This window comes from Podospora pseudocomata (assembly GCF_035222375.1).
Source record: "Podospora pseudocomata strain CBS 415.72m chromosome 1 map unlocalized CBS415.72m_1, whole genome shotgun sequence".
NCBI lineage: Eukaryota > Fungi > Ascomycota > Sordariomycetes > Sordariales > Podosporaceae > Podospora > Podospora pseudocomata.
This window is the reverse complement of record NW_026946363.1, coordinates 5,164,833-5,186,784: the sequence shown is the minus strand read 5'-3', so window position 1 is coordinate 5,186,784 and position 21,952 is coordinate 5,164,833. Positions and strand designations below refer to the sequence as shown.

The 21,952-nt window shown below is 52.6% G+C and overlaps 10 protein-coding genes across 10 annotated transcripts; 4 read left to right on the top strand and 6 right to left on the bottom strand.

Annotated features, from left to right (window-relative positions):
* Nucleotides 1-274: 274 nt before the first annotated feature.
* Nucleotides 275-847, top strand: QC762_117685 (uncharacterized protein; the record flags this gene model as incomplete). Its single annotated transcript, XM_062886202.1, has 1 exon — nucleotides 275-847. The coding sequence occupies one exon, from the start codon at nucleotides 275-277 to the stop codon at nucleotides 845-847; it is 573 nt and encodes a 190-aa protein (XP_062749259.1).
* A 310-nt stretch (nucleotides 848-1,157) lies between these two features.
* Nucleotides 1,158-3,266, top strand: QC762_117680 (uncharacterized protein; the record flags this gene model as incomplete). The annotated part of the gene is made up of 1 exon (XM_062886201.1): nucleotides 1,158-3,266. The coding sequence occupies one exon, from the start codon at nucleotides 1,158-1,160 to the stop codon at nucleotides 3,264-3,266; it is 2,109 nt and encodes a 702-aa protein (XP_062749258.1).
* Nucleotides 3,267-3,388: 122 nt separating this feature from the next.
* QC762_117675 (uncharacterized protein) lies at nucleotides 3,389-3,799 on the bottom strand (the record flags this gene model as incomplete). Its single annotated transcript, XM_062886200.1, has 1 exon — nucleotides 3,389-3,799. One exon carries the CDS (start codon nucleotides 3,797-3,799, stop codon nucleotides 3,389-3,391), a length of 411 nt encoding a protein of 136 aa, XP_062749257.1.
* Nucleotides 3,800-5,296: 1,497 nt separating this feature from the next.
* QC762_117670 (uncharacterized protein) lies at nucleotides 5,297-6,810 on the bottom strand (the record flags this gene model as incomplete). Its single annotated transcript, XM_062886199.1, has 2 exons — nucleotides 5,297-6,464; nucleotides 6,691-6,810. The coding sequence occupies 2 exons, from the start codon at nucleotides 6,808-6,810 to the stop codon at nucleotides 5,394-5,396; spliced, it is 1,191 nt and encodes a 396-aa protein (XP_062749256.1). The 3' UTR covers nucleotides 5,297-5,393.
* Nucleotides 6,811-7,268: 458 nt separating this feature from the next.
* On the top strand, nucleotides 7,269-8,168 carry COQ4 (Ubiquinone biosynthesis protein; the record flags this gene model as incomplete). Its single annotated transcript, XM_062886198.1, has 1 exon — nucleotides 7,269-8,168. The coding sequence occupies one exon, from the start codon at nucleotides 7,269-7,271 to the stop codon at nucleotides 8,166-8,168; it is 900 nt and encodes a 299-aa protein (XP_062749255.1).
* Nucleotides 8,169-8,338: 170 nt separating this feature from the next.
* Nucleotides 8,339-8,805, bottom strand: QC762_117650 (uncharacterized protein; the record flags this gene model as incomplete). Its single annotated transcript, XM_062886197.1, has 2 exons — nucleotides 8,339-8,716; nucleotides 8,782-8,805. 2 exons carry the CDS (start codon nucleotides 8,803-8,805, stop codon nucleotides 8,339-8,341), a joined length of 402 nt encoding a protein of 133 aa, XP_062749254.1.
* Nucleotides 8,806-9,273: 468 nt separating this feature from the next.
* On the bottom strand, nucleotides 9,274-10,704 carry QC762_117640 (uncharacterized protein; the record flags this gene model as incomplete). The annotated part of the gene is made up of 1 exon (XM_062886196.1): nucleotides 9,274-10,704. The coding sequence occupies one exon, from the start codon at nucleotides 10,702-10,704 to the stop codon at nucleotides 9,274-9,276; it is 1,431 nt and encodes a 476-aa protein (XP_062749253.1).
* Nucleotides 10,705-11,590: 886 nt separating this feature from the next.
* On the bottom strand, nucleotides 11,591-12,918 carry ATP4 (atp4 subunit B of the stator stalk of mitochondrial F1F0 ATP synthase). The gene is made up of 4 exons (XM_062886195.1): nucleotides 12,793-12,918; nucleotides 12,257-12,708; nucleotides 11,973-12,195; nucleotides 11,591-11,915 (listed from the first exon to the last, which is right to left on the bottom strand). The coding sequence occupies exons 1-4, from the start codon at nucleotides 12,821-12,823 to the stop codon at nucleotides 11,893-11,895; spliced, it is 729 nt and encodes a 242-aa protein (XP_062749252.1). The 5' UTR covers nucleotides 12,824-12,918; the 3' UTR covers nucleotides 11,591-11,892.
* A 130-nt stretch (nucleotides 12,919-13,048) lies between these two features.
* On the top strand, nucleotides 13,049-14,990 carry NOC4 (Maturation and nuclear export of 40S ribosomal subunits interacting protein). The gene is made up of 2 exons (XM_062886194.1): nucleotides 13,049-14,668; nucleotides 14,742-14,990. The coding sequence occupies exons 1-2, from the start codon at nucleotides 13,169-13,171 to the stop codon at nucleotides 14,895-14,897; spliced, it is 1,656 nt and encodes a 551-aa protein (XP_062749251.1). The 5' UTR covers nucleotides 13,049-13,168; the 3' UTR covers nucleotides 14,898-14,990.
* Nucleotides 14,991-16,803: 1,813 nt separating this feature from the next.
* On the bottom strand, nucleotides 16,804-17,375 carry QC762_117618 (uncharacterized protein; the record flags this gene model as incomplete). Its single annotated transcript, XM_062886193.1, has 3 exons — nucleotides 16,804-16,813; nucleotides 16,956-17,095; nucleotides 17,301-17,375. The coding sequence occupies 3 exons, from the start codon at nucleotides 17,373-17,375 to the stop codon at nucleotides 16,804-16,806; spliced, it is 225 nt and encodes a 74-aa protein (XP_062749250.1).
* Between the last annotated feature and the right edge of the window lie 4,577 nt (nucleotides 17,376-21,952).

Sequence of the window (21,952 nt, the reverse complement as noted above, 5' to 3'; positions counted from 1 at the left end):
ATCCGAGTGGCAACAGGCACCCAGGAGGTCATGGCAAATTGACGATGGCCTCGTTGATGGCTCGAACCAATTAGAGAACACTCAAGGCAGAAATTACCCACCCTTATTACAATGTACTTGTGCTGAGTTAGCTTATATGGCGACTTGACTGGTGAATGAGTGGGTATAAGATGACCGTGAAGAAGCGCCATTGAAGCACTCAAATCATCCTATCCACCTCATCACCTTCCAAACAATCGCTATTGTGCTTAGTACTGTCTCCTCAATCACGACAATGTTCACTGTCACCACTCTTCTTAAGTTGAGCCTGGCTCTCCTCACTGCCAGCAGCACCATGGTAGCCTCCCTCCCACCCAGCAACAAGCCAACTCTTCATCGGCGTGTCTGCTACGAAGGTGAAACCACCAACCTCTACTGCTACACCGAGGAACACGGCGGCATCCCTCAAGAGGTGTCAGAAGACGACATCAAATATGTCGCCTCCTACCTCCGCTCGTATGGTCGGCAGGTCCGCGCTGGCCGGCTCTTGACAATGGGCCCGGCTGAGCTCGGCACTTGTGACGAATGGACGCTTTACCAACGTGGCTCCGTCATGGTCACGGCCAAGCACCTCAACGATACGGCCAATTCGGCCGTCCTTTTCGAAGATGTCGCCACCACGATCGACGGCGGCGTGGGAGCGACGGATGCTCAAAAGGCGAAAGCCATTATTGGGTGCTTGTCTGACGGTGGCTCGCTGGGTGTCATGGTTAACAGAACCAACCCCATGTATAATTCGACTGCCTATGTCAGCAATCGTTACACGCCCACCGGAATCGTCATCAAGGTTGTGTCGAGCGGCCAGTGAGGAAGGAGGCTGTATTGTCAGTGTATCAGTGGTGGTGACGAAGAGGATGAACAGACGAGGAAAATCAGGGCTTTTTTGTGTATTTCTGCCTTTCGACTCATTCGACTCAGGCGCTGCTGCTTTTTTGTACCTTACCTTGTTTGATAAAATTCCATGTATGTTTCGCGCCTTCCTTGTGCAGTTTATTTGCCAACAACCAACGACTGCTCATGTGACGCCCACTTCAATACCCCACGATTTCATCAGCCCGAAATAGTGTGTCTGCACTATTTACCTTGCAAGTGTTTATGAAACTGCTGCGTTATCGACAATGTCATCCAACTTCAAACCGTACTGGGTGAAAGCCAACAGCCAGACGCCAGCAGCACCAGATGCGTTGGTCGTCTACATCGTCGCAAAACTCGGCCTCAACGGCACAGGCCAACACTATCCTCTGGCAGTCGTCAAACGCGAAGGCGGCCTAGTGGATTTGGATGCCGTTCAAGGCAGAGATGTCCTTTCAGCCATTCTGGGTGTTGTCACTGTCTTTTCTGACCCATCGAACCACATCGGTATCCAGTCTGAACTCTCGCTCGCCGCCCAGTTCTACCAAGATCCCAGAATTGGGCTGCATCGAACAGAGCTCTCCAACACACCAACATGGATGAGGCAGTCCATTTCTCCGCAGTGGGAATGCGGTGTGCGCGAGTTCCCGTTTATCTCGACATGTCTTGTGCTCGGCGTGGCGTTTGACAGGGAGCGCGGAGTAGGCTTGTCTGTCCTGCCTGCACCACTGGGTACTATGTTTAGCAACACAAACATGGAGTATGCGATGGCTGTGGTGGACATCACTGACTTGAACGCAATCCGGTATGGGATCATTGCCTTTCGGTCAACCGTAATGATTCACGTATCAGAACGCCCTCGAGAAGTGGATGAATACAACGACTGGGGAGACAGTGACCCTTCAGGGCCGCGCGAGCTTCGTCTAGAAGAAAATAGGACACGCGAACCCCTTTCCGCCGCTGGGTATCTGACTAAATTTGAGTACGAGGCTTGCGATGACCTGGTGAAGAAGCTCGACGAAGTTGAACTTATTGATCCGACAGTCTTGGACCTGATATGGCCGCTGACCACCGCTGCCTTGCCTGCCCTTTCCCTATTTCCGGCCGAGAAAGACGCTGAGTTGACCGCTCTCATCGACGCTATGCTTGAAAGTCAAAACCTTGATATAATATCCGAGACTCTTCTTACCCAACTTACCGGAACAGCGCACACCAAGTTTATACTTCGCCAACACCTACAGAAGCGCTCCCAAGACATAGGCCACTTACCCAAAACAGGCCAACTACTCGGACTTGCCTTTACCAACGAACTACATCTCGACCTAGCATCTTTTAACAAGCTCTCCTCCCTCTCTGTCATCGCTGCTCTCGAAACCACCCCGGTGCCACCTGTCTCCCTCAGTCTCAACGTTGACACCCTTCACGACAGCTCAACCACCATCATCGACGCCCTCCTCACAAGACCAACCCTCAAATCTCTCTACCTTCTCCAATCACCCACTCGCACTTCCGACACCCCCAACAGGACCTTCTTTTCCGCCCTCGCCACCCACCCAGGCAAACCCCTAGCCCATTTTAAGAAATTACACATTTCCGGCCTTTACTCCTCCCCTTTCATCGGCGAACCTTTTCTCCCTGTTGTATCTCGCCCATGGCTTCATTCACCCTATCCTCTCCAATATCTTTTCCTCCGCCAACAAACCCAACACCATCCCCGCCAACCCCCCATTTCCCAAGTCCACTTCCTCAACCCACTCCTCCTCACCCCTGAAAAGTTTGCGGCTGGGTTGTTGATGTATCTCCGCTCTTTGCTCACCTCCACCGATATACAACACCATAGTCGCACTTCCTTATGGGGCTTCGCCTGCTGTCCTCCCACCCTAACCGTCGACCAGAAAACAAGGGTGGAGGTCGACCCTCTCCCTTTCTATACTCCTGACCCACCAAAAGTGAGGGAACTACCAGAGGAGAGTTGGAACGTGGTCGTGGAGAGAGGGATACATGTTGATGTCGGGAATAAAGGGCCGGAAGGGGAGGGGATGAGTTGGATGCCGGATTTGAAGGCTGCTTGGGTGAGGTATGCGCTTGTTAGGGTGGTCAAGCCTGGGGGGGTAAAGCTTGATCAGGGTGGGGAAATAAAGAAGAGAGATGTGGAGATTGTTGATTTGGAGGGGTTTTTGTGCCGGGTGGATCTAGGATTTTCTAAGGCGGATGGAGATACTGTTTGGAGGAGGATGACGGAGTTTGAACGGGAGATGGAGGAGTGGCCGGGGCAGGGGGGGTTGGGTAAGGGGATGCCGAAGGTGGGAGTTATTGGGGAGAAGGAGGCGAGGGTGTTGTTGGCGGACTGTTTGACGGATGCGAGGAGCACATGAAGGATACCTGAGGGGAGCTAATGGGTTTAGGGGGGGGGGTCTTCATTTCTCTGGCGTCAAGTTGCACCTAGGCTACTCAGCATCAAAACAACACCAGCTACAAGTCAACCACAGACCATCCTTCAGTATCTGCGAATGTCACTGTTATCAAACCGCAAAGCGCCCTCCCATCGCCACCAGTAGTAATCATAAGCAGGCATATAGTCATACACGCAGTTGATCCCGCTATAAGGGTTTGTATCCGCAACGAGGTTCCTCTGATTGGAGTACTCAGAACGTGTGTTTGAAGCAATGTTGCACCACGCAAAGTCGCGTCCGTTGCACCTCCCAACATAGCACTGTCCGCCACGAGCGGTAAGGCGAGGGCCGCCAAACAGTCTGTTGAAGGCTGCGTGATCGGCTCTGAGAGCGTCATGGCCTGGACCATCGAAGAAGAATTGGCACGTCCAGTCACCTCTGACGGTTTGTCGTTTGGTGAGAAATTCAAGTGCGTTGATGCCCTCGGCGGTTCTGTTTGTTGTCGGAGCAGACATGGTGCCAGGGGTAATGGCCGCGGGGAAGTTTATGATCGGAGTGATCTTCTGGGGTGAAGTGGTTTGTTAGCGTTCTATATAGAGGGCCATTAGAGGTTGCTCTTACCATGATGGGCAGCGTTTTGAGTAGTGCTGTAACATCGATACTCCGCTCTGAAAATAGTATCAGAGCTAGCTGGATGATAAGATCAGTAAATAAAGGAGGTGTTCTTTTCCATGGAGTTTGCCTCATTATAAATACCCCAGATAGGTACCTACCTAGGTGGACAGGGCTGTATCTTTTCTCTAAAATCTACCTACAATTTCGGCGATTCTGTTTCTGGGAGTAGATACCTATTTGCCACCACTCGGTTCTTGTTTGGGAAGGTCCCATCGTCATCGTGGTATTTGCTGTTCCCTCCCAGGTGACTACTAGGGAACTGAACGAAGTTTGGGACTAGGGAATAAATCATCACGAGTCAGTGTTATTCTACTACCCTGCGGGTAAATTCCCATTGCCTAGCTCTTTACGATATCGAGTTTCTCTATTTTGATGTGCCTGCTTTACACCTTGCCATGCGGGCTGTGCCGTACAGAGATGCAATGGTAGCCTACAAATCAACAAATCTACCAGTCTGCTGAGCCCTCTCTTCAGCTATTTGGCTTAAAGAGATGGACTTTGCTTCGATTCAGTTCAAATTCCTGAGCTAACAGTTTGATTTAATATGTGCTGCATGTAAAGTCCAGTATTGAGTTAATGCCCATCTGCTATTTATCTGCGGAAATCATGATGTTATGGAGGTCAAACAGTCACACAGTCAAATGAATCAAGTATTCATACACGTTTTGTTGTATGGCAGCGAGGTTTTGTAATAGTTGATGATATTATTAAGTACTCAAACAAACAACTCCGGAGAGCAAAAACCCTTCCTTATCCTTTCCCAGATGTGTTGGCCCAGGGCCAAAGTCCTGGAGCAACCTGGCTGCCCAATCCCGCAGGAGTATTACCTCCCACACGTTTACTACCAATGCATACCTAATGAAAGACCTTTCTATTGTGGACTGAATGCTGAGTAAAGTACGATTGCCCCTGAGATTCCCCCCTGGCCGGGTATGGGATTGGTCTGTGTCCTACAGATGACTGCTTTGATGCCACCAGGAGTTCACCAAAACGTAAGAGCAGGTGTCCAACGAAAACAAAACGCTGATTCCTATGAGAATATAGAAAAAAGAACTTATTAAAAGATGCAAAACATACAACACCGGGGATTCCCCAGTGGTCACCCACCTGAGTACTAGTCCGGCTGTGCGCAGCTTATCTAGGGGAGAGCGGACGGGATCCCGAGCTTTCTGCGCCATATGGTCGTATGTGCTTAGTTTGGTTAGTATTCGGCTATATGAAGAAAGCATTCTGAAAGACAAAGTCCTCAGGGGGTCACTTGACTGACTCTTTAAATCTGCTTTTGGTAGTCCGTAATACATGTGAATTTCACCTTGAATGCATGAATGAACCTTCAACCATTTCCTTGAACTCATATCGAACTGCTGTCTAAAGGGTACCGTACCCGCAACACTGCGTGTTAGGTAAACTATATACATCAGAGTTGCCTTTCTATTAGTTGTCCTCAACCTTTAATTCCTCCAAAGACTTCTCGACCAACCTTTCAATCTGTCTCCACCTCCTCAACACCATCTCCCCCGACGGCCCACAGCCCTCCAACTCCCCAATCGCCTCCATACACCTTTTCAGATACTTCTCCAACACCCTTACCATAATCCGATCCACCATCTTTTGCACCTCCCCCCCCCCATCCTCTCCCTCATCAACCCACCTCTCCCATTGACTCCTCGACGTGCACAGTAGCATCAATGCCACTCTGGTCCTATAACACCCCGTCAAATTCCTCTCGTCAATCAAATACTTGCCCAAAAAGTCCCTCCCGTCCAACCACTTCTTTCTTGCGGTTGACATTTCTTCCAGGACCACCTCATCAATACAAACCTCATCCCACTTATTCTCCTCCGGACAAAACCCATATTCTACCATCAAAAAGTCGTTCGAGTGCGTCCCGTAGCAAATATACACCTCCTCCCCCTGTTTATACTCCCTATCCGCCGAAATGGTATAACACCCCGTATCAAACACCACTTCACACCCCTCATCAGAATGATTGAGCAAATCCGCCACCGGTTGCAGAGCCATCTTGTCATCCTTTGTCAGCCGCTCCGTCGCGGGGGTTTCATGGTAAAACGTTCTCGTGTTGACAAGCAGCCAATGATACAGGAACTCCTGCTTGGAATATCGACCCTTGGGAGAGAGAGACAGTTTTGGAAGGAGGACATCACGTGTCAACTGCCAGTCCTTTTCGAATTTGGCTTTTTGCTTGGTCAAGTGAGCGCGGGCTGCGTAGGGGAGGAGGGAGTGTAGTTTCTCATGGTCGGATGTTGGCCAGGCTAGTGGGAGGGTGGACAGGATATCGTCACGAGTTGGGACCACGGCGTGCCAGGGGGCGTATTTCTTCTTGATGGTGGGCGTCTCGAGGAGTAGCTCTGCTGCGAGGAGCGCATGGACGGGGGTTCCTTTGTATTTGGGGGCTGGTGGAGGGAGGGCATTGCGGATTTCGGGGCGGACGGTTGTGAGGGTGCGGAGGGAGGCGGCGGGAACGTATATGAGGCGTTCATTGGCCTAGGAGAGGTTAGCCTGGTGTGTATAAAGTGAGGTAAAATGCGTAGACGTGAGGAGGAAAACTGTTTGCTTATGTGAGGGCCTGAAACATGGTAACACGTCTGAAGATAGTCGACTGGGCTCAAATGATACATGCCAATCGACAATGTTTAGAAACCAATCAACCCGTATGGCTGTTACACTTTTGTCTTCTCAGCCATGATGTTAGGAGGTCAGTGAATAGTACCTTCAGGTCTTTCGAAGCCACAATGCCAATTCCTCTGCCGGGTATCCTCTTGGCCTCGATACCGTGAACCTCGATCCCTTGCTTGCTGGCCCAGCGGAGAAGTTCGTCGTAGGCCTCCATGTTGATGAATTGCGATGGCTACAACGTGTAAGTGAGAAAGTTTGGAATGCCAGGGGCTGAAATGCTTTTTGCATTGATGCTAACAAACTAGCGAAAAGAAAGGGAACGTGAAACAATCACATAAACATGCACCTGGGTTTTCCCGACTAGCACCGAACACATTTCCATATCCCTTTGCTCTTTTCGTCAATACCTTACGGCCTAGAATCGCCGGTTCAACCATGAACTCGGGGGGTCTTGTCTCAGCCCGGAAGTCACCCAGAATCGCTCCACAAGTCCACATGTTAGCAAAACCTTATCGCTATCACCACTTGGATCCTTATCGATAAAGACACCCCTGTCCTACTTTCCGGAGAGCTTCGGACAGCTCCCGATATCGAACCACCCGTCCCCGACGTCACCGATTGCGCCGGCTGGAGTCCAGGTATGCGCGTTTGGCTCTACACCTTCAACCCGCCATGGAGGTGACACTCAAACGATCCGCGGCCCTCGCCCGCCAAACCACTCCCCTCCTCCGACCCCTCCGACCCGTCGCAACCTACCCCTCCAACAACAACAACAACACCACTCCCCAGCAACGCCGCCCATACTCCCTCTTTTCCTCCCTAACCCGCCCACCACCAAACTACCCAGGTCATGTCCCCCTCTCCTTCGTCGAGAAAACCGCCCTGGCCATCGGCTCAGGCCTCATCTCCCTCAAGAACCCCCGCCGAGGCGACCTGATCGCCACCTTCGCCGAGACAACCTCGACTCCCTACTTCATCTACCGCCTCCGCGACGCCATGCTCTCCTCCCCCACCGGGCGCCGCATCCTCCGCGACCGCCCCCGCATAACCTCCACCTCCCTCAACCTCCCCTACCTCCGCTCCTTGCCCCCCAACACAGTCGGCCACACGTACATCTCCTGGCTTGACCGCGAGGGCGTCTCCCCCGACACCCGCTCGCCAGTTCGCTACATTGACGACGAGGAATGCGCCTATGTCATGCAGCGATACAGGGAATGTCACGACTTTTACCACGCCTTGACAGGACTCCCCGTTGTGAGGGAGGGTGAGGTGGCGCTAAAGGCGTTCGAGTTTGCGAATACGTTGCTGCCGATGACGGGCCTGAGCGTGTTTAGTCTTGTGGGGATGAAGAAGAAGGAACGGGAAAGGTTCTGGGGTGTGTATGGGCCTTGGGCGGTGAGGAATGGACTGAGGGCGAAGGAGGTGATTAATGTTTATTGGGAGGAGGTCCTCGAGAAGGATGTGGGGGAACTGAGGAAGGAGTTGGGGGTGGAGGTGCCGGCTGATCTGAGGGAGATGAGGAGACGGGAGAGGGAGGAGAAGAAGAGACGGGAGGCGGCGGCGAGGGGGTAGATGTGTACTATTTTGGTGTTTTTGTGTGATTGTATTTATATGACTGTATGAGCATTGTGAAATTCAAATCATCATCAATTTTTGTTGAATTCGCAAACAATGCCGTCGAGGCAAAACCGCATGGATATCATTATCATCACCCCCCGCCGTCTCTCTCTCCTTGTCCCCCCTTAAAGATCAAACAAATCATCACCATCATCCTCCCACCCCTTCCTCCTCGCAACAACAATCTTCTCCTCCTTCTCCGTGTCCGCCACCGCATTCAACAGCTCCTTCAGTTGTTCTTCCGTCACTTTGGACCGCAACTGCCCCGTCTGAGCGAGCATGATGAGCCTGTTCTCGACGTCGGTCGCGCGCTGCTCTTTAACTAATCTGATTCGCCCCAGCCGGTCGGCCGCTTCGGGGTGGAGGATCTGGTTGAGGATGGACTTGCGGGCTTCGGCTTCGGCTTCTTTGCTGGGACCTGCGTTACCACCACCGCCAGCTTTGCCGAGGGAGGAGGGGCCGCCGCCTTGGGATTTGAGCTGTTCGAGGCGAGCCTTGCGGATCTGTTTGACGGGTAGGGAGGTTAGTCGGGTTGATGCGATGGTGGGAGAAAGGGATAAAAGGGTACCTTTTCGAGCTCGGCGTCTTCCATTTCGGTAGTGGTTTGATATGGATTCGGGTTGGTTATGAAGCTGTAGGTATGTAGAGCGGGCAAGGATGCGAATGGTATGATGCCAGGGTTGGGGGTGGTGGTAGCAGCGCAGCAGTTTATCGCGATCGCGGGGTCAAAAGATTTTGGTGGGGTTCAATCACCCAAGCCCATTAATACGTAAAAGTCAGCTAGGTATACCGGTTGCTCCCAACAGCTGTGCAGTTGAAGCACCTTATGAAACAACTCTAAGGTATTGCAAGGTTTTAACCAGTAGAAACCCAATTCATTGCTATTTAAACCCCCCTATATGCAGTGTGTAACCCCTTTCCCCGTTTTAACATCTAACCTCCCAATTGGTGTGTATGTGCACACAGTTATACCCAATATACGATGCAATAATATACATTTTAATAATTTGTACATGGCCCCCTTTTGACGCCCTACTACCCTTCTAACCTAAGAGCGAACTCACAGTTGGAAAGGTATCTGCATGTTCTGCCTGTCCATCTGGATCTTTTGCTTGGCCTTGACCTCGGCAATGAGCGAGTTAAGATTCTCGACCCGCAACCCCAGCTGCCGACCACGCTCGACAAAGTAGCCAGTCTGGTAATCGATATCGGTAGCCCAGCCCCGAGCCACATTCGACCGCATCCTCGAGCTGGAAGTCTGCTGTCTCACCAGCTTGTGATAAATCTCCTTCCTCAACCTCTGTGTGACAGTCAACCGAGAGAAGTCTGGAGAGTCTCTGACCTCTGGGAGTCTGGAGACTACCCCACAGAGCTCACTAAGAAGCTGGTCCATGACCAGCCTCGCGTACGCATTCTTCGGCAGCTTATCGTAGGTGCTGTCGAGAACAACCGTCAGAGGGTCCACAATGGATCGAAAGACAATGGTTGGCAACGCCTTCTTGAAGAAGTCATCCATGGGGAAACCTGCCGCCCGCAAGTCGGGTATCGCAGTCAGTGTCCTCAGGAGGCGCGTTGGCTTCAACGTGTGCTCGATCGGCGGGTGGCGAACGATGCGGACACCGGACTGCTGAATCTGCTGGGGGTAAATTGACATGCGAAGTCTGCCCAGCTCGACTTCCTCCACCGAGAATTGCTCGCCCGTATAGCCCAACTTTCCAGTGAATTGTCCAAGAATAAAAGTTGGGCGAGTAATGGACGAAGGATAATACGTCTTGATGAGGTCCTCGACGACACCCAAGCCATCATTAATCAGGACAATGGTGGACCTGTGATCGAGCCTGTGCTTGATCGGCTCCAAAATCCGAACAACGTCAGCGGCTGGAGTGGTGATTATCAGATTACTGATGAGGCTTGGTAGCGCATATTGCTTCGGACTCGTATAATCTCCGCCTTGGTTGAAATTCACAGCGATAATCCGATTGGTGGTGACCATCTGGTCGCCACGGTAGAGCGTCAACTTTCGATCATTCTGCTTGAAAACATTGTGTACACCAGGGGTGTGCATCACATAGCGCACCGGAGGGATGTGGTCGCAGCTGGCCAAAATATGCGTGATGTAGCGGCCAACAGGGTCAAGTCCCATAACATGGATGTGTTCTGATGGTGCAAGATCGTCTGCCGGCACAGGCGTAGATTCCGGCACGGCTTGTTCTTGTTGGTCCCACATCGCTATTCGAGATAGGATTCGGTTCGACTCTGCTATCACGTCTTGTTCTTGGACCTCTTGATCCGTAGGTGCCACTCTAACCTCGGCCTCCTTTATGTTCTCGTCATGGTCGGTTGTCTGGCTAGTTAGTTCTTTGTGTTCCTCAATGTCGGCCTTTTCCATTTCGACAACAGTCGCAGAGGATTCCTCCACCTCGCTCGGTTCGAAAGGCTTCGCTGCTGGAGGTATTTTCAGTCTTCCGGCGGCGAAAGGGCCGGGCCGCATTCCAAGATGTGTTGGGAGAACAGCACGCTTCGCATAACGTGGTGGCGGTTCCGAAAAAAAAGGCGCTGGGCGTCGTCTGTGGTCTGAATCGGGCTCAAATCCTCGCCCAGGCGGGGACTTTGACGATGCCCCTCTCCGTAACCGTGGGCTGGCCCCCCGGCCCGCCAAATGGTTATTGAGAAACCATGGTGTGTGTCTGCAGGGTATTTGCGCAAACACCCGCAGCTGCGGGCGGGTGCCCAAAAGGAGATACAGGTTGCCGGTGTTCACGGAGACTGCGGAGATCGCATGGTACGTCGGCGCAATCTCTGGGAAGAGACCCGTCGCAGGAAGCTCGCGCTGTCTACGACATGCGGCACGGCATTGGGTGAGTTCGACGACGTATGGCCTGGATAGGGCTTTGAAGAGCTTTTCGCCGTCGAGAAGTGCTTAAGCAATGTCGTTGCTGGTGTCCCCGATCCAGATATTGCTTTATCGTGGCGTGCTTGTCGTGGGCGTCGTGGAGGTGGGTGGGCTCAAACTTTTTTCGAAGACGGCGCAATTCGGCTTGGGACTTTGAAGAAGTCAGAAAAATAAAATCTTCTGGAAGCTGATTGGCTGGCCGGTGCTGGGACCCGTCATCAATTGCTGGGCCATAGAGCCCCACCTTGAACAACCCGACTGCAAGGCAAATCCCATGTTTTGTAACGGGCACTACCGGCACAAGCTTCAAGAGCTCAAGAACAGCTCATTGCTCTCATGGGAATCTCAAGCTTTGGTTGCAAAGTAGTTTGAATTGGGACGAAGTCATTATTTTCCAAAACATCACACATGGAGGGCAAAACCCCCGCATATCCCATGTAAATCGTGCTGTGAGGGGCAGTCTCATACGTCTCTAGAAACGAAAGCTAGAAGACTGATCTAACCTGACCCTGTGCAACTAGAGACAGCGTTCCAGCATAATAATACATGGACTTGCAGTTTTGCAGTTGTGAGGTCTCAACCCTTAGGGACCTGCCGACCCTTTCCTAGCTTCTTCCACAGCTACAAAAGCTCATGATAAGCGAAAAGCGCACCTCGAGGCCATCAAAAATAGAACAAGTCAAAAGTTTTGAATTGGCTAAATGCACAGGGGTGTGTATGGACACTGGTACAACAAAGGGGATCTCGATCTGGGTCAAAACTCGACTGGGATAGCTATTTAGCTGTTTATTGCTTGGCGGAAACGATCTCTGCAATATGTTGTTAGCAACAGCTCGTTCCCAGCACGGAGATCTGAGCCAACTCACTCTCAACATCGGCAACGCTCTGCTGGAGAATCTGCTGGAGGGTCTTGGGATTCTCAAGCTCCTTCTGGACCTTGGCGATGATGGTGGCAGCAAGCTCCTTCTGCTGGCGCTGCTTGACCTGGCTCTCGTAACGCACCCACGAGTCGAGAACGGTCTTGGCCTCAGCAGCAAGGGCAGTGCGCTGCTCGAGCTCATAAGCCTCAGCCTCGAGCTTGGCAGTCTCCTGTACACGGCATCAGCACCCATTCCAGCTCTTCCCTGCAAACATAACCCAGCTATCCTACCTTGGAGACGGCGAAGAGGCTCTTGGTGACGTCAATGACGCCGGACATCTGCTGGACGTCCTCGATGCGGGTCTTGACGGCCTGGGTGTGGTCGGCGCGGGCCGAGTTGAGGATATCGAGAATCTTCTTGTTCTGACCCTCAGCCCACTCCTTGTAAGCGGGACCGCCGAACTTGATCAGGGCAGCCCAGACGCTGAGAAGGCAGAAGGCGACAACGGTCTCCTCGTTGACGACATAGTACTCGTTGCTCAGGGCATAGATCGAGAGGCCGGTGAAGGACGAGAGGATGGCCGACTTGGAGAGGAGGTTGCTGCCGGGAAGCGCATCGATGAGGGACTGGGCCTTGGACTTGGGGTCCTGGGCGGGGACACCGGAGCTGTTGCGCGCCGCGATGGCGGTCGAGAGGGCGGGCAGAGCGCGGGGAGCGATGCTAGGCCGGAGACGGGCAGCCCCTGCGGCGCTCGGTGGTCAGTCACTTTGTCATTGCCGTCTCAATTGGCGCCTCGCAGGTAACTGTTGGCCGGTCTCAAACTCACCGAGAGCACTTCTCGCCAAGCGGGAGGCCATTGTGAATATGGGAATATCGGGTGGGTGACGGCTCGACGTTGACGGAGCTCTCAAGTGCCAAGTGCGAATTGAGGTTTTAACGAAATGCGTACTTCCCGGCTCTTTGCCGTAGAGCTCGGGGTCACGTGCCAGCGCAGCTGATGTTGAATTCTAAGTTTGGCCTTGCCAAGACCCGGTGCTCCGGATCCCTGCTGTGAAATTTCCATTTTCCAACAACCCACTGCTCCATTGCGACAGCCCCACTTAAATTTTCTGGAGGACATGACCGCGAAGCAGCACTGAGCAGGTAATTTGGAGGAAACAAGCAACAAGAGCGGGAAATATTGCGATTGAACCACATAAAAGATGGCAGCAGCTACAAAGGAACCGTCGTCGGCCTCGGCCGGGAAGAGGAAGCGTCAAGAGAATGGAGACAAGAGCAAGAAACGGAGGAAATCCGGCGGCGACGAGGGTGTCGATCTCAAGGCCCAACTCAAACAGCTCGAAGCCGAGATCCTCGAGTCCAGAAAACACTACAACAACATCGCTACTCTCCTCGAACTTGCGCAAAAGAACGACGAGGATCGTCCCACCGCCATCGCCGCCTCGGAGACACTATGCCGCGTCTTCGTGCGGTTACTTGCCATGGGCTGCTTGGTGGAGAGAAGGGAAGCGTCAGAGAAGGATGCGACAGTCACAAAATGGCTTCGGGAGCGCCTAGCAGACTTTAGAGAAGTCTTGTTGCGCATGTTCAACAATGAGAAGTTGGCACTCCCAGCTTTGTTGTTGGCCATGTCTCTCCTCAAAGTCGAAGCTCAGCACCTTGACGGCCGGGACCAACCCGCCTTCCCACGATACTTCTTCACCCAAGTCATATACTTCATCATCCAGTCACCAGTCGAGCAACTACGGGAAGAGTTTACCGAGAAGTTCATCGACGAGTTTGACGACATTAGATTCTACACCTTCGCAACCATCAGTGAATTCCTTAGAGACCCCTCCGCCGACCTCGACGAAACCGTCCGCGCCATAATCTTCAACCTCCTCCTCAACATCGATGATGTCCCCTCCTCCAACCAAGATCTCGACACCTTCTACATCGAACCCCCAATCACCAAGAAAAGGCACCCCGTCCGCTCCCTCTCCCAACACAAAAGTCAAGCCCAAGACGCCTGGCTAGCCCTGATGCAACTCGGTCTGAGCAAAGACCAGCGCAAGAAGATCCTCAGCGTCATGTCCAACTCTATCGCGCCCTGGTTCACCAATCCAGAACTCCTGATGGATTTCCTAACAGACTGCTACAATGCCGGCGGGTCCATCTCTCTACTGGCCCTCTCTGGTGTCTTTTACCTCATCCAGGAACGAAACCTCGATTACCCAGAGTTTTACACCAAGCTCTACTCCCTGCTAGACGCAGACATGCTCCACTCCAAGCACCGCTCCCGCTTTTTGCGGTTGCTTGATACCTTCCTCGGCTCATCACATTTGCCAGCGGTAATGGTGGCGAGTTTTATCAAGAAGCTGGCCAGGTTGGCACTCAACGCGCCCCCGAGTGCGATTGTGGCTATTGTGCCTTGGTTTTACAACTTGTTCAAGAAGCACCCTCTGACAACATTCATGATGCACAGGGTGCCGAGGACGGAGGAGGAGAAGCAGAAGATTGAGGAGGGAGGGGTGGAGGATGTGTTTTTGGCTTGGGAGAAGGATCCGATGGAGACGAGGGCGATTGAGAGTTGTCTCTGGGAGGTGGTGCAGCTGCAGGGGCATTGGCATCCGAATGTGGCGACGATTGCGAAGATTATCAGTGAGCAGTTTACCAAGCAGGCGTACAATGTGGAGGACTTTTTGGATCATAGTTATGGGAGTGTAAGTGTCTTTTTCTTGATTTGGGGGTGGTTGTGGAAAATGGGGTAAAGATGCTAACATATTTGGGTAACAGTTGTTCGAGGCGGAGATGGGCAAGGAGATCAAGAAGCCGCCGGTGGTGGAGTTTATGATCCCGAAGAGGGTGTTTACAAAAGTTACGGAGGAGGAGGAGAAACAGGGGCTGAAGGATTCGCTGGTGGTGGGGTTGTGGGATTTTGGGACGGCGTAGATGGGCGAGATGTGAGGCTGTTGCTAGGTTCGAGATACCATCACGATGAAGATACCGTACTTGAGAGGTAGTAATTGAGCAGGTTACTATTGGTTCCGAGCGTTCATTTGCTTATTGTTATTCCTACCTTACTCGCATCACGGAGTTTTACCCTTGGCAGGGGTGGTTATCCATGATGGGCTGATGAAGCAACGTGAGGACGTCATATCATCCTTGTTTGTGTAAGACGAGACGATGGGAAGGGGTTGCTCGGGAGGGAGGATACATCAACAGCGGAGGGGAAATGGGCGTCGTCCGGCCCGTTTGTGCGAGCTTGTTGTGATAGGGGTGAAGAGACGGGCGGACAAAAAGATGAATGACAGTCGTATTCGCGGTTCCCGTTTTTGCACGGGTTTGGTTGTACATTATTACTTCACTCTGGCGGGGAGAGATGCAGGGATAAGTTGGTGTGGACCATCAACCATTGAGAAGGGTTGTTTGTTAGGATGTGTGTAAAGCCAGTTTCTGGGCTTGGAATGTGGACATTAGCTCAGACGGCGGGTTTTCACGGGTGGAGGACCAATAATCAAGTGATCAAGTTGTGACCTGAAATCCCACTGCAGCTTGTCTTCTACTCGATATTCGTGCGGTCGGGATTCTTATCATCGAGCCACAGTTGTGATGTTGTGGTATGTTTCCCGAGCTGAAAGACAGAGCAGAGGTATCCTATGCAAGCTGGAAGATCACTTAAACCACTATCCTCCCTCTTTTGCTTTCGAAAGACCTCTACGCGATGAGGTGATACACAGCAAACCTTAGCCTACCTCGGTTGCTGGCTCTCACCACTACGACACGATGAAAAAAAAAATTCTCCGTAAATAAGAATGGATGTCACACGCGTCTGCCGGCTGCCACTTGCCAATCCTACCTCATATGGATGTTCTTCAAGCATGTTTGAGTTACACATGAAAAGGATATCGAAACATACAAGCCAGGCTCAAAGTGCAAATATGACACAGGCTAAGTAGGTTAAACCAACTATACTAAGGAGAAAGAGTGGTTCAGTCACAGCGTGTGAAGGCCATTGTTGCAAGCAAGCATGAGCGCTTGTCAGCCATGGGACGGATAGCGGTGGACCAGTAACCCCCTGGCTAAGGTAAGGGGGTGACAACAGACCGAGGTTGTGTGACTTGATGATCAACGTGAACACATAGCTATATTCTCGTTCCTACTTAGGACTGCAGACAAGTGTTCTGTCAGAAATATCTTTGTCAGGTGGTGTCCAGAAATGAGGATAGAGCTGACAGTATGCTTTGGCAGGTATCTCAAATTCCTTCCTTTTTATCCTAGGAGTTATTGGATCCGGAGCCTTTCCTGAGTGGCGTCCCTCTATCATCATCACACAAGCAACCAGGGAAAGCTTGTGCCAGGTGTGCGCCTACAAACTAAAAACGGCGAAGAGCGCAAATCGGAGTCTAGATCTCAACCTTACAAGGCCAAACAAACCAAACCGGCGTGCAAGTTCCACAGACTATATCCCGTCTCTCATCGTGATGGGCTGTGGCAGGCAAAAACAGAAACGGTAGACCTGCCCCCATCCCAAACATAGCCACAAGAGAACCCCAAAAAGGAGAATATACCACAACAGCTTGCAATCCAAACCGGTCAAAACATCCCGACGCCGGACGGTCATGGCAGGCGAGCAGCCAGTCTGTTCTCGGGATGTAGACCTCAGTACGCCCCCCTTTAATATCGAGTCGAGAAGATTGGATGGTCCTGATTATGGGAAACCAGAACCGTGTAATCCACACATGTAACTGTTGTGGTCTGGTGGTAACATGTCATCAGGATCGGGGAAGCGTTGTGGCAGCTGCTCATGCGGTCACAGTGTAAGAACTCCTTTGGTCTGGGGCTGCCTGGGTTGGTTTCACCTCGTGCTGTGAGATTGATTGATCACTGCTCACTGACCACAAGAACTAGCTTAGGGAGGGGAAAGTCAGGAGCACATCCTATCATGAAGTTGACCGATTGACCCCTGAGGCTGTGTACAAACGCCAACTGCTCGCTAGTTTGACTTACCATGAGGAGGCTGTGTGTGTGTTAGCAGCCCTTGATAGTATCGAGTTCCATTCCATCTTCTCCTTTACCTGAAAAACCTCACAAGCGCTGAGGCTAAGCTGATGGCCGCGTTGCACGATGGTCAAAGGAGGCTCTGAAGTCTGCATGCATGTAAGTAAGCGCCAGGACCTGTCTACCTATCCGAGCTCTTCTCTCAAGCCAACTTGCATGGGATGGGTCGTTGGGCGGTCTGACATGGCTGTGAATGGTTCCTCCCGCTGCACGAGCGATGTCATCCTATCCTTCTGATATGTTTATAGATATGAGATCTTTTCACGCAACAGGCTGCCATCTTCATCACCTTACTCTGGGCTGACGCCTGCAGAGATAGTACCTGACTCGCTTTTTCGACAGTATGGTATACTGTTGGTGGAAATCCATGACTGAAATACCTCCCAAAAGAGCATACGCCGGCATCGAGATATGTGCTGCACCATCCATCAAACCCCCGACATCTGAGTGTGAAGCCACTCTATGGCCCGCTCAGCTCATCTCAGCTCACTTCGTCTCCAGCCCGCCAGCCCACAGTCCTCCGTCCAGGAGAACGTCATTCGGATCTAGCGGTCAACAACACGCCGAGGGAGGAATCCATCGGATGCGCGGCTGTTTCAGAGAGCCGCGACGACGCTGTGCTGACACCGATAGCGAGCATTGGCCATGTTTGCCAGGGGCAAAGTCATGCTTCCCAAATATTAGACATGGATGACGCTCCCTACCAAGCTTTCCCATCATGCCCACAAAAATCAAACGGGGACAAGGAGGCAGGAGAAAAAAAAAGTTTGCTCCCCCGGACACAGGCATGGGGACCTCGTTGACTAGAAAAACCGAGAGTCTGGTTCGGCTCTCTGCGAGTAGCGTGTTGGTAACCGTTTTGATCCCCGGTCTCTGCACCAGCGGTGTGTATGAAAATTCGCATGGTTTATCGATCGATCCCGTCTTCTCCGTGATTCTTCGCGAAGGCCTGCGGAGTGCCGTTCTTCACCCGGAGACGGCCCTGAGACCGAAAAAAAACTCCAACCCGGTGACTTCAAACTCTGACTCGTGTTACAAACATCGACTAACACAAAAGACTTCAAGAACGCCCGCTCCAGGAAGCTCGTGATATCGCCGCACGGTCGGCCTGTTCGCAGCCGCACCAAGATCGGCGATATGGGTAGGGTTTGCAAAAGTCCATAGTCAAAAATCCACAGTCCAGGCTGGCAGGGGGATTTGCGATTCGCGGGTTCCTTGGCGACCAGGGGTAAAACGTGCCGACCTCCTCACCGCTACTCATTGTCTGCTGAGATTCTGGCTGTAGATTTCCGTTTTCCTGGATCTCAAATGCATCTAAAAGGGGATTTTCGAACGTCTTCCAGGCAGAATGTCGTAATGTCTCCGTTTCTGCACAATTTTCGGTGAACAAAAACTCCGTAGCAGGTTTTTCCCGTGGCCTAGATCAACAGCTTGGCCCTGCATCTGTGATGTAGGATAGAGTAGGTGCTTTCACTAGGACAATGAAGCTGAACTTCAACACCGCCCTTACATCGCGAGAAAGACGCCGACCCAAAAAAAATAGACACCGCCTCTGTCCCTCCTTTTACCCCTCCAAAACATCAGCCGGTCTCCCCCTCTTTACCCCCCTGATGTGATGTAATGCAAAACAGAGACCAAGCAACACCGCTGCTTACACCACCTTAGTCTCGCGTCTCGTGCCCATGTTGCGTGCTACTATGATGCAGCAACCCGGACCAAGCAGTGGCGGCGGACCCAAAATGTCCTGATAGTCCTGATAGAGTCTGTGGACTACTGCACCCTGCACACATCGAGTGACCCAGACTTCCGGATCGAGGTCCAGCATCCGCCTCTTGAAGCACCAGGTTCCACCAGAAATCTCCAAGACGATGCAGCTCTCGAAAGTCTTGACCGTGATAGCTGCATTATGCCATTCCCTTCTCAGCGATGCCGGCCGAGAATGAGCCCGTCCGTACAGCCCTCAGTCGTCAGATCCAGAACCATGCGGAAGGGAGGAATAATAATGCCTCGGAGCGGCGGGGTATGTTTTGGAAAATCTCTCTTCTCTGCAACGCCGAGGCAGCATCGTGACCTTTTCACCGCTCAACTGTGCAATATCCCAACTCTTGGCGTCTTCGGAATGGCTGCACCTTGCTTGTATGGAGGCATTCTCTGCTGCTTCTAGTAACAGAATGGGTAATCCGACGGAGACGCGGTGGAGCAGAGCAGAGGGAACAGGGAACGTGCCACTTTGGCGTCATGTATCGTGCGACTGTGAATATCTTCAAGATTTTCAACCATCCAGAACACTGGCCGAGAGCGGAACGGATGCCCGTGTAGGTGATAGGCAAGGCAGAAAGACTCGATTCTGGTTATGGCGTAGCAGATTTTGTGTAGGAAATAGAGGAGCCACACGAAACAGTGTGCGACTGGGCAGGAAGTTGATGATGTTCTGCCATCGGCGAGATCAACCTATGAGTCAGTCACGTTTTTTGCTGAGGGGTCTTTTCCGCGACTGGCGAGAGAAAGCCTGCCCCAGATATCGGCGACGAATAGGATGGTTGCTACGGTCCCCGAAAAGGGGCCTAGATAGTCAACTTGCCACAGGCATACGTGCAGACCTGCTCAAAACCAGTATCCTGATGGGCTCGTATTGGCAGACCGGACAGACGTTGGGCAGTGATCGTCAACTGCTTGCTTGTGGGAGTGCATATGTTGAGATATCGATCCGACACAAAGGGACCGCCTCGCTAGGTTGCATATTGGGCCTTCTTTCATCGCAACGCAAGATATTGCCTGCATAACGACGGCTGCAGATGCTCAAGCAAGCCGGGAGCGTGTCCGCTCCTGACAGTCCCGTCATATGGACGAATTGCGGGCAGGTCTGACGGGCAAATCCCATGGTCTCTCAAACCAGAGCTGGGCGTGGGACCCGAAGCTGAAAATCAACAAATGACAGCTTTGCTCGTGACAAAAACAAACAACATTGTTCGATCCCATCTGCATGGCCTGGGCCCCTAAAGGATTATGAGGGGCACTTCCCACAACGTCGGGACGGTGGCTTAGTGGGAAGATAATGAGCCCCCAGAACTGCACGATCGCCTCAAGGTGGTGATTGGCCGTGTCCGGTCCGCTGCCGCATCTCTCAACGGGCCCGCAGCAGCCGCTTCCGCTCCGGAACGCTGCTGTCGTCTCACACTCGTCGCCCTGATAGCAGGGCAGGAATCAAAACACCGAGAAATCTGCCTATCATCTCGAACCGCACATGTGTGCGGGCAAAGCATAGGCAGACTGATAGAGCCAGAGCAAAGACTAAGTGCTGATGGCACCTCAGGAAGGGCATGGCGGGGACTGCTCTTGCAGTAGCTCGCCGGGGAAGCCCTCCAATCCGCCTAGTTGTGTTGATCTCACAGTTAGCTGATGGCTCATACACTCGGTTCGGGGTTCATGTTTTCATGGCAGCCGACCAAGAGCCTGTAAAGTGAAGTGAAGTGAAGTGTCGCCGTCACCACTCTAGACAATCGATTGGGTGCCATGCCTGCCGGCTGGCTGCCGATGATGCTCTGAGACGCGAAACGCTGCTGACACCTGACAGCCAACCACTGAGGCTCGAGAGCACAAGTGAGCAAAAGTGTGAATAGAGTGGGTTTTCGTGCATCGTTCGCGACCGGCTCTGGATCCGACAGACGCGCTCCTCCGCGCGTTAGAGAATAGAAACAGGCCGACGGTTGGGCAGAGACGAAGGAATCTTTGTTTTGGGTCGAGATGGCGCGGGCCTCGAGATATGCGGCCGGGTGCACAAATGCATCTGGGCAGCTCTCGTGAGTGGCCAGCTTCCCTTCCGCACCTGCGGGCTCGCCGTCTAGTGGAGACGACGCGCTGCAATCCAAACCAAACTCCAAAATACCAGCCACCGACTTTTACCATTCCATCCATCCATCCGTTTTGGCCTGGTGTCTTTCTACTTGCGTTTGGACTGCCGCCAGGCTGTGGGCTGCGGGCCGCGACTCGGGTGCGGATAGAACGATATGCTTCGATATCAGATGCTGGCCATCGAAGCAGGGCGCGTGGAGACCGTTCGAGGTGATACAGAGCACACAATTGGACTGTCAAGTGTCAGTCGGGGCGTGGAGATGCTGTGTAGCGGCGAGGGGCGCGTTTTAGGATGCTGAATGGAAGAATCGAAGGTGAGAAAACCGGGGAAATGAGCATGCCTTCTCGAATCTCAGCCAGGCAGGCAGGCTGTCGGCATAGCTGCACCCTGGCAGGTCAGGTGACCGTACCGTTATCAGACAGACGTTGTAAGCGACTGACCATGATTGGAACCGCGGAGCTTCACAGATGGTGCCGCAAAGGGACCCAGAGACTTCCGTTCTCGCTACTTCCCGTTTATCCACAACCGTTCGTCCAAAATAGCCTCTTTTTCTCTAGCCTTCAGATTCTCCAAACAGAAGACGGCATCCACGCCTCGTGGCCCTCATGCTTCTGCCGCGGAGCAAAGAGCTTGGCGGCACCCATTGAAGCTGTAGACGATGACGAGAACCTGTTCGCAGTCGCACGAAGGAATCCCATGCCTGGTGACAGTACCCTGACGCCATTGACGAATTGTTTGTAGTGTAGGCGCTGCGATATTTACCTGTCCCCCGCGAAAGCACCACCACGGCCTACTGTGTGTATCACCAACACCCCGCGCAAGAATAGCCTCAAGGGTTCTCAATGCGTGCTAGCTACTAGTACCCCTAGGCCAGAACCTCCGCGGCGCCATGTCGTTCCAGATTTCATATCTCGATGTCTTGATCACAGTCGCCGTCGCCATCATCTACAGCGCTACTGTCATGGCATCACCCCACCTCTGACCCCTCCGAGCAATAGGATAGTCCGCCTTGCCGGGGCCATCAGATGGTGCTGCCCAGAAAACGGGGGGTCACTCTCACGGGGGCACACTCTCTGCTCACGAGGTTCGAGCG

Coding starts and splice junctions, on each gene's coding strand:
- ATP4 (XM_062886195.1), bottom strand. CDS start 12,823: ATGGCCTCCCGCTTGGCGAGAAGTGCTCTCG. Junction 12,709..12,792: donor CTTGGCGAGAAGTGCTCTCG/GTGAGTTTGAGA, acceptor CGAGCGCCGCAG/GGGCTGCCCGTCTCCGGCCT. Junction 12,196..12,256: donor GCCTCTTCGCCGTCTCCAAG/GTAGGATAGCTG, acceptor TGCCGTGTACAG/GAGACTGCCAAGCTCGAGGC.
- NOC4 (XM_062886194.1), top strand. CDS start 13,169: ATGGCAGCAGCTACAAAGGAACCGTCGTCGGCCTCGGCCGGGAAGAGG. Junction 14,669..14,741: donor TGGATCATAGTTATGGGAGT/GTAAGTGTCTTT, acceptor TTTGGGTAACAG/TTGTTCGAGGCGGAGATGGG.